This window comes from Atheta coriaria, unplaced genomic scaffold (genome assembly GCF_025399875.1).
Source record: "Atheta coriaria isolate IRGN ID8LTWV9N9 unplaced genomic scaffold, Caltech_Dcor_3.1 hic_scaffold_7_pilon, whole genome shotgun sequence".
In the NCBI taxonomy this organism is placed as follows: domain Eukaryota; kingdom Metazoa; phylum Arthropoda; class Insecta; order Coleoptera; family Staphylinidae; genus Dalotia; species Dalotia coriaria.
In genome coordinates, this window is record NW_027045449.1 from 13,014,652 (window position 1) to 13,024,925 (window position 10,274).

A 10,274-nucleotide genomic window follows, 5' to 3' on the forward strand; every position below is an offset into this window, starting at 1 on the left:
TAATTTTTAATCTGAAAAGTAGAAGATCGTTTGATGTTGAAAATGTTTTGTGTTTTGTCTTCCCCCTATGATGCACAGCGTAATGCCGTCATGCACGACACATCGGAAAAGAGATAATAGCACAAGGATGGATTAGGCAGCTTTGATGCGCTAGTGGCTGCGTGATGAACGAATCTCAATTTAATCACCATTCACCACAAACCGCCAATTACATTTATGTCTCTCTTTGCATACGCACGGCAGCGCGCGCACAGTGCTCTACTATCGTTTTGATAGCTAATGGGCGCGATGCTGGCAGCAACAGCAGCAGCAAGCAGATCAGAGAGGAGTTCTCTCGGCGCTTGTGTGCCCACACAAACAACCCCTCCAAACAGCAGCGGGCTGCGACGGGCGCATTCAATACGCGATATCTAGCCGATGAAGTGAAGTTTAGTTTATGCGTGCACTCGACGCTGTCATTACTTTGAGCACTCGTAGGCGTATACGCGTATGTGCGTGGAGCCGCATCGGTTTGTTGCGTTTGTGCGTTACTCGTTACACAAATCACTTCCTGAAGGCGCTCTCGCCGCGCTGTTCATCTCCTACTCAGCTAAGTCAAATACCGAACAACGTCCGAGAAGCGTCTGTCCGAAGTTTGCGCACAAGGCGCAGAGCGCGCGCACTGCAAAAGTTGCGCGCCAGCGAAACAAAGTTTTGAAAAAGTTTGCGCTCCGCCGCCGCGACGTGCGCGCCGCGTTTTGTTGTTGGTTGTTCTTCTTCGCGCGTCCGTGATGGTGATGGTGTGTGCGCACGCGTCGAGAGTCAACAAATACGGATCCACCGGCTGCGGGTGCTCCGGCGAGTCCGGTCCGGCGGGACTTTTCTTTTGATCCTGTTTTCTGTGTCATTTTTCACATCGCCGCCGGGGAACATTATCTCTCCATCTGCGCCAAACTCTAATCAAACAGTGCGCCAAACTAAACTTAATTAACCACAGTGCTTAAATCACCAAGGATATAAATTATGTGTGCCCCAAAATATTGAAATTTAAGTACAAAAATCATCAGCGCTGTGCCATGAAAGATGATCAGAATTGTACTGGTCGCAAGTGTTCTTCTTGTTTATTTAAATCTACGGTAAGTCAACGATCTAGTCAACTCTGATCCTTGAAATAAATAATTTCCTCATTGTTAATCGCTTAATATCAATAAAAGTGCTCGTAAAACATCTTTGAATCTTCTTCGCACACGATTAGACGTCGATTACGTTTAAATTCCGAATAAATATTCATGCATTCGGCGCTCCGGAGGAATAGACGCATAAACTCGGTTCTGAAATCACTTTTGCGCCTTCACTTCGCGCACGAAATCAAATTATTTAAATTGAGTTTGGTGATCGAAGTTTTTTTTTGGCAAACCATAGCCACGTGCCGAGTGTGAATCGTCTTGCAAATCGATGCATAACATCAACTTACCTAGCACCATAAAGTGAATATCAATGTTGACTACGAGCGCATCAATTCAAATTGTTCGAGAAGCAATTCGCGTTGTTCTTTGTTTGGTGCTCGGTTATAATAGCATAGCACTTAAATTCCGCCACAAATTGAAATGTGATAGATTTACATTTGATGGCGATTCGAGGTTTTGTTTTTAATTAATGACCGAATATAAATTACAACGACCTGTAAACAAAAACAAAAAAAAAACTAAATTGACAGTTGATACGAAGATTTGCGTGTGCAAGGACATGTGAAGCACACTACGGTCATGTTCCCAAAAATTCCACGCATTTTTGACATTATACACACTTGATTCAGCTACTCAACGGCGAATTAAGCGTCGATTTTGTTCGAATTAAATATTTGAGAAATATTTGCCGTTTAAATTGGTGCGCTTTACATTTTTTATGTTGATTTGAACGGAGCCCGTTGTAATTTATGTGATTCTGGTTCGATCGTGTGAAAATCCTTGTTTGGAATTGGAATTTTCGAATATTTAATGCTACTAAATAATTATTAATTAATTTGACGAATAATTATCTTTATTTATTTTATAATATTAATACTACCAATTTTTTATTATATTTTGGGTTTAAAGAAGTATGTCTGAGAAATGTCTTAATACATCATTGTTATAAATCGGAGTTATGCAGACGTTACAAGATTTTCGATTAATTTTCAGATCGGATTTGTAAATTTATCTGGCATCAGGTTGATTTCGTTTCTAATATATCGTGCTTGCATTCTCCGCTTGATGAATTTTTGTGAGAAAGCCCCAGTGGTATGCATTATCGCTCGAAATCTTGACGTATTTCTCCACTCAAGTAGCACTTTCGTCCGAGCCATTGGCTGCTTATTTTTCCATCACAAAAGTCAACATGAGCAACTGAGCATAATTTATTTGAGACATTGACCAACTTGTCGAAATGCCAGCCGCCGCGGAAAGCGGTGAAGATACTCACCGGGGCGATTATGTAATTAGTGAAACAACTAATAAGATGCAGCCGAGGAGTGTCCGGCGACCAATAGAAACTCTTCACAAAAAAGAAGTTTGTTCCGGCACTAAAATTTACTTTTTCGATACTTATATTGATGTTAAACGGTGATAATCGCCTGAAAAATATTTTCCCACACATTATTTAATTAATATATATTGACATTTTAAGGAATGTATTACTTATTTATATTAAAAAATTGGTTTATTTCAGTGTCCTGGCTAAACTCTCCAGCTATAGTTCGACATATAGCCAACAAATGGCGATTCTGCAATCTACCCTACCAATGCCACCGAAGGACTCAACCATATGTCGAACAATTCCAGGCTTGACAAAAAATCAGATTTTACTGTGCAATCGTCAACCGGACGTGACGATGGTAGCGCTGCAGGGGTTGCAGGATGCTCTCAGCGAGTGTGAGCATCAGTTTCAAGGCAACCGCTGGAACTGCTCTAGTCTCGCACACAAACAAAACATCTATGCCAGTTCGCTACTGCAGAAAGGTAACGCAATTATAGATATTACACCCATACAGCTAGTATGTCATTACAAATGTTACGATTGTCGCCTGTCGATTGTCGCAGCAAGCGAGCCCAATAAGTAGCAATATATTTGCAAACAATGAAGAAAGAAACGCTGTCATCCAGGTGTCAACGCTGTAGGTAACCGAAACCGATACGATCGGCACGAGTACAATGCCGTCGATGACAGCTCCATTTTCCCTCTCGGCTTGTTGTCCCGTCCTTTCATAATCGCTCATGCCAGCCGAATGAGGTTCTCGCATTATGGACGTTATAGAGACGTTTAGGAGTGCCGGGCCGGTGGTGCGCACAGCAAAAGACGTCGGCCAACACCTCACGGCGAACGAGCAAGAAGCGCAAACCCTATTGTACCTACCACCCTTTTTCAAATACAGCGTAACTAATAAGACTAGTTTGTTTCCTTCGAAGCTCACAAAAAGCGCGTACAAAGCGCAGCCAAGTGCCACGGTGGCGGTAGCTCTACCACGAATCGCGTTAGCCGTAACTGAAAAACACTGAGCCGTGAGCCGGAACGAAATTTTTTCCAGAGATTTAATAAAGATTTATATTATTATTTTCTTGTACTTATTTACGGTATTCAGCTAATATTTTGAACAATACATTTTATGTATAACAAAGTTTAAAGGTATATATATAAATATAATATATAAAATACTTTACTTTAAAACAAATGTTAGACCGAATTTACAGTATTTAAAAAAAATTAAGTACATATGGGGACATCTACCGGGTAATATTCAAATCTAAGCTTACGCTCCTTCAATTTTATTTCGGGTCTTTTGCTTGAGTTGCAAACGTTTTAACTGAAACATTGAAACTGAATATTAAAACTTTATTATCAACAAAATATGTTGGTATGTATTTACATATCTTTACTTTTGAAATTCAAATAACAGTTATCTTTCAAGCATTCCTAAAACAATGCAATCTTTAAAAACCTCCAGGAATCAATGGTTTAGTAATAATTTGAAATTATTAAATTATTAATTTCCAATATTTCGCCAATGTTATATATTTTTTAAATATTTCAGTTTTGTAGAAAAGAGATTCATGAATTTTATTCCAAAAACATTGAATTAACCACAAAAAAAACTAAGCAATAAACCATGCTAAAATCAAACTTCAAAGTTCAGTTTTGTTTTTGGTTTTCGTGTTTATCTTTATCCCGTTTTTTCTATATTAGGAATAATTTCTCACATTATTTATATATGTCAAATATACAAGTTACAACTTCAGAGATTTCAATGAGCAAGCATTTTTTGTTGATTTGCAAAATTTTGATATTTTGAAATATAGTGTGCACTTACATCTATTAGCGATAGGCCGAAACTGCGTCTCAGCTGAATACCAAACACACTTCGAAATCATTTGTTTCAACTCGTTTTAAACACTTTGTATGCAATATTTTCATAATTTAAGATTTTATAATTTTAACGAAGTGTAATAAGTTGAATTTACCAACTAAGCACTAATTTGACATCATAATTGGATTCACATCTCTTTAACTCCGTACCCCTTAATGAATATTATAATTCTCCTCGCATATAAACGCTATCACAGAAGGTATTTCTTCTATCATGCATCAGTAGCTCGCGCTGGTAGCAAATGGCAAACGCACGCTCGCTATTAATAAGACGCACGGTGCCATTAAATAAATAACCGCATGCAAATGTGTGCAGATAGAATATTGTAAACGCGCGTAGTTTGTTTGGAATTTATTGCGCATATAAATATATTAGCAAATTGTGGTGTCAGTTAGTGCGGCCGAGCATATATGATAGTTTATTGCCGCGAGCGACTTTGGCAATCGAGCGAGCTTGATTTTATTCTTTTCCAGCGCGTTTTCCAGCGGTTATTTGTAAATTAAAGCGTGAAAACCAAGAACGCCGCATTAAATCGTCGAAGGTTGGTTTCGGCGCGCCGCGCTGATGGCTGCAGGAATTATTAACTGTCAATGTTGTATTTTCACAATGCGCTCGCGAGCACATTTAATAAAGCGCGCATTAAACGGCTTTGATTATGGCGAGTGATTTGCGATTGACGCTCACAAACACCTGTTCGACGAGACTCATGCCAGAGAGGAAATCGCTAATTACACCAGAAATGCCACAAACGGCTCTACACCTTGATATTTCCATCTTAATAAAAGCCATAAATCAGAAATCAGAATTGCAATAAATCTGTGCGAGCGCACACGCGTAGATAAACAAAGACATTGATTAATACTCTACTTTTTGTCAGCAAGACAAACGAAGAAAAACACAATTCACGTTTCTCGTGTAGTTACTCGCGTACTTAATATTTTTACATTCTATTCTAGTTTTTGTTTTGTGACCGAAGACGTAAAAACATTTATGTAGTTGGCTGTTTTTCAACGGCATAAAAGTGTGTAAATGCCACACGATCGCATTAAAGATTATCCATTATGCTCATGTGCTTTGCGCGAGAGAAAAACTATGTTTGCGACGACGGAACCGATGCATCTCAAGCAAAACAGATGATTCGGGCTGCGTGCCTGGAATTATTAAAAACAAATCCGACTCTTCCCACCGCAGCGAGCAAACTGCGCAACGAAACAAAAAAGTCGCTTGTGGAAAATCACCCGACAAAGAAGCACTTTTGATTTGATGTTATAAGTACATTTATGTACTGAATGAATGAATTGCAATGAATGAAATAATACTCGAATCAATTGAGCTATATTTTAATGTCAGTTACTCAATAAATAAATTATAACTTGAACTGCGCCATTTCTAAGAAATATAGGACAATTACACCTGTACCTGATAGGTTTGCAATTAAAATGTTATTAATATAATCGTATGAATCGTGCTGGTGCAAACTAATTTGAAAAAATATTTTTCTTCATATGCTTCTGTACTTATATTACTTGTTTTTCTTCTGAGTTTAAGAGTGATTCGTGCGAATTTAAGTTTTTTTTTTAACTTCAAGCTTCTCATATTTTGTCGGATTCGTAGAAAACTCCCAACTTCCGCGCTACTAAAGTTTTTTGTTTTATTTCTACTTAGCAAAACCCGGTTTCTGGTTAAATTTCGCTTGAACTGAACGTCGATGATGATCCTCGACAGACAGAAATAGTCGTTCGCGCACCGCACAAGACGCGGCGCAATAATCGCGGTCGCGCACGATTTTTAAAATTATAATTAAACTTTTAAATATGTAACCTGTGCGCATAAAAAGCGAAAACGCGAACGCTGCCTCACTTAACAATTTACCTGCATGTGCGGCGCGGCGTGCATTTGATAAGAAGCGCAGCGTTCGCTTCGAATCAGAATTAAAACTTGGCCAGCAGTAGTTAAAAATGCCATTTACGTAGCACGCACTTCTGCACTCCTGCGACGCAGGGACAATTAGATAATCAGTGCCGGTGGTCGGCGTTTTTCCATCGCGGAACGTAAACTGCGAATCTCTAACTAAAGTGCTCCTAATATGTAACCGATTTCGTTTCTTTTCGCGTATTGCATCTCGACAGTGGCATCGGTAATATCGGCAGTATTGGCAATGATCGTGACTTCTTCGGATTACCATTTCAATTGAGGCTGAGAATTAAAGTTTTATCTATTAGCGCACGGATACAACTAATGATGCACTTTTTCTTTGTTTTGTATGGAGTTGTTTATTGAATTTGCATTGCTTTAATTTGAGGTTATACACGTTTCCTATGCTTGATTTGCAGGTTATAGAGAAACGGCGTTTACGTACGCACTGTCTGCGGCCGGCGCAACAATTGCGGTAGCGCGCGCTTGCAGCCAAGGAAGACTAATTAACTGCGCTTGTGATCATCGCAACTATCGGATGAAGATCTCATCGGAGGCGCCATGGAAATGGGGCGGTTGTTCGCACAATCTTCAATTTGGTATTAAATTTACTAAAGCATTGTTGGACAATCGTGACAATGCGTCAGATCTTCAATCGAGGGTGAATTCGCATAACAATCAAGTTGGAAGAGTGGTAAGTAATTAAATTTTACATAAAGCAACCCACAAACAACCTTATTTCTCTTGCATTTTTTGTATTTTTTGAACCGCTGTTTGATGTTTTTCACTGTTTGTCTTCGTTCTCGTTTGCATTTGTATTCTTCGGGTGTCTGACGCGTATTTTCCATTGAAAATGAAAACTAGCAATAAACCGACTGGAGAATCAGCAGTAAAACACACACAATATGCTTGTAAGCACAGATACACATAGTTTTCAGGAATTCATACTTCTGCTTTACGTTTATTCCACCCTTTCAAAATCATCTGTAAAGGACTAAAGGATTTACAGGATCACAGAACAAACGTTCCTTTAAGCCGCAATCCACTTCAACAATACAACCCCAAACTCTATAAAATCAATCCGATGAAAGTGTAGTATCTGAATGTTATATTAACTACAAAGTTTCGTGGATCGAAAAGTTATAAAGTTAATGAGAAGGCCTGACCGCAGTGCTCCACACGAGCTAGCCACGAGCGGCGGGCGAGGAGGAGAGTGAGTGCGTGTGGTCTCGTAATAATCGTAATAACACGTACTCAGGGTGACGGCGGCCCTTTCATCCGACGGCATAACACGTTTAATGTGTCCCTTTTTTCTTGCTGTCTTCTTACCACCCAACAAACCAATATGATTTCTATAGTCAAACTATAAGAATTTATAAAGTTTAATTTAATATTTAATAGAATTTGTTAATATATAAACTATAATCGGTCACGGCATTACTCAAGAATAATTTTTCTACCAATGAAGAATAATTATGTTTCAGAAAACAACAAAATATTAAACTTAAGTATCATTAGCTGATATGGTAACTAATATTATAAATGCAAATGAGACTTTGTTTGCTTGTGTCGTTTTCATGCAAAAACTATTGTTTCATTTTGAATCAATTTAGATATAAACTTATTTTTAAGCAAGGAAAAGCAAAAATATAACTTGCACGGTTTAAATAAAAAATGATGATTTAAATAAAAATTAAGCATTTTATTAGCATAGTCAATACAGGTTGACTCGTTTTTAATAAAATGTAGTTACGCTGCCGTAGTTGCAGGCAAATTTTAATTTTTTTCTGAATATAAAATATCTGTAGTGCCATGATGGCTTAAATTGTATAACCATATTAATGAATTTACATTCACAATTTTCATACACCTTTTGCCTCTTTTTAAATTTGAAGTTTACTCTTATGCCCCTTAGTGGTTATATAAGGTTAATATAGATCTTCTGTTATCAGGCGGTTGCAAATAATATGCAAGTCCAATGCAAATGCCACGGAATGTCCGGTAGTTGCCAACTGAAAACCTGCTGGCGCTCAACCCCAGATATTCGAATGGTGGGGAAAGTTCTAAAGGAACGTTTTAGGACTGCGGTTCTCGTCGATCAAAACAATACTGGAGATGATAAAGCGGAAACATTTAAAGTGTAAGTTATTACGAATTTATTTTCAACAAGAAAATTTAATTTTATTTTATTTTACTTGTTTCAGAATAAAAACGTCTCGCAAGAAACGTGTAAAAATGCGCAACAAAAAGGAATGGATTGTCCGCAATGGTAATCAGCACATCAGTAAAGAAAAGAACAAACGCTCATTATCCTTCGACTTGTTGTATTACCAAAAATCGCCAAATTTCTGCGATTTTGATGCCAGTTTAGAAGTACCCGGCACATCTGGCCGAGAGTGTATTCGTAATTCAACAGGGCAGGACAATTGCTCCTCGCTGTGCTGTGGCCGAGGATACAATTACGTCCGACAGCGTCGCACTGAGCGCTGCAATTGCAAATTTATCTGGTGCTGCAAAGTCGAGTGCGACACCTGCGTCGTCGAGGAGTGGAAAAGCATTTGCAATTGAAGCAACAATTTGCAATCCGTAATATAATTTTATCGATATTTGTCATCATTCGCAAACATTCCACATAAACTCATAAAATCATTTAGTTCTTATTGCAAGTTTAACATAATATGCTGATGTAAATAGTGTACATGTTCATCATAATTAAGCTTTTATTTATTCGCACACAGCCTAGGTGTTTAATATCGTAGTCATTTACGGCGATTATTTATTATTTGAGCATGAGAAACGCGAGGTTTGCGAGTGAGTTTCATGCGTGCACCGCCGTCGGCGTTATGCAGCGTTAAATTTGTAATAATGCAAGATGCGCACGTCCGCGCGGGGAAAAAAACGAAACAACGACATAACTTCGCGCCGGTGCGCGATTTGAATTGTGCACGTACGAAGCGGTGTGCGTACATTACGAATACGGAAACGCAGCCAACAGACAAAAACGTGTACGACTCGCCGGGCCGGCATCAATATTAAGGATTGATACGGCGGTGAGAGCGCGTCCGAGTCGACGCAGGCAATAAAAAGATAATTTGTTGTTTGACATTGCCGATGAAACTGTGAAACTATACGTACTTACAATGATGGAAAGGCGCATTCCTCGCGAACGCAAACGTAATAGCGCCCGAATGCGGGACACACCATTTTATTATATTTATTTATTTATATTTTATTTCCATTCATCCCGGCGCGACGACAAGACGATGGCTTTTTATGCGCACATGAAATATTTAGATTGAGATACGCCGATGACGCCAAACGCCTAATGCGCACTTTACTGCTTTCATATCATATTCGATAGAACCATTTTTGGGTTGTAAATAATTTTATACGACGTTTAATTTATATTTACACTTATATTTTGATGAATGTAGTAGTAGTAGTAGTACCTATCTACGTCCAAGGTTTGATTCGTGTACATCTTTGTTAGAGGTAAATTATGAGAAATTCGAACTGTTATATTTTTGCTACATACAGGGTGCCACATGTACTTAATTATTTATTTTTAGACCTTTTCTGAATCATTATAACGATTTGTAAAAGTATTATAGTGTAGTTGAGTAGGAAATAAGGTGTGTTTAATTTGATCTGTGTACAAATATGAATATACAAACCCATTTTGTTTTTATATAAAATACATTAACTCCGAGAATTTATAAATTTAATTTATATTATAAATGTGTAATGATTTGTACACTTTACATAACACATTTCAAGATTTTCTACCGGTAATCTAAGGATTGACAGCTTGAAGTCGTACAACCGCAAATACGATTATCATTTCCACCCAAAAGGAAACATTAATCTAGGTCGAGGACGCATTAGCTTGCAGTCCTAAAAGTGCTATATCTACATACTTCCAAATTCAATTCCCTAATCAAATTATAACGTGCACAGCGATCAACTTTCTAAATAAACAGTT

The 10,274-nt window shown here is 38.1% G+C and overlaps 1 protein-coding gene across 1 annotated transcript; it reads left to right on the forward strand.

Annotated features, from left to right (window-relative positions):
• Window positions 1-428: 428 nt before the first annotated feature.
• Window positions 429-10,017, forward strand: Wnt10 (Wnt oncogene analog 10). The gene is made up of 5 exons (XM_065308139.1): window positions 429-1,115; window positions 2,686-2,975; window positions 6,712-6,986; window positions 8,245-8,432; window positions 8,497-10,017. The coding sequence occupies exons 1-5, from the start codon at window positions 1,063-1,065 to the stop codon at window positions 8,858-8,860; spliced, it is 1,170 nt and encodes a 389-aa protein (XP_065164211.1). The 5' UTR covers window positions 429-1,062; the 3' UTR covers window positions 8,861-10,017.
• Window positions 10,018-10,274: the final 257 nt, after the last annotated feature.

Bases quoted from the DNA above. Each gene is read 5' to 3' on its own strand.
- Wnt10 (XM_065308139.1), top strand. From the start codon at position 1,063: ATGATCAGAATTGTACTGGTCGCAAGTGTTCTTCTTGTTTATTTAAAT. The intron at 1,116-2,685 runs GTAAGTCAACGA...GGTTTATTTCAG, and splicing joins CTTGTTTATTTAAATCTACG to TGTCCTGGCTAAACTCTCCA. The intron at 8,433-8,496 runs GTAAGTTATTAC...TACTTGTTTCAG, and splicing joins AAAGCGGAAACATTTAAAGT to AATAAAAACGTCTCGCAAGA.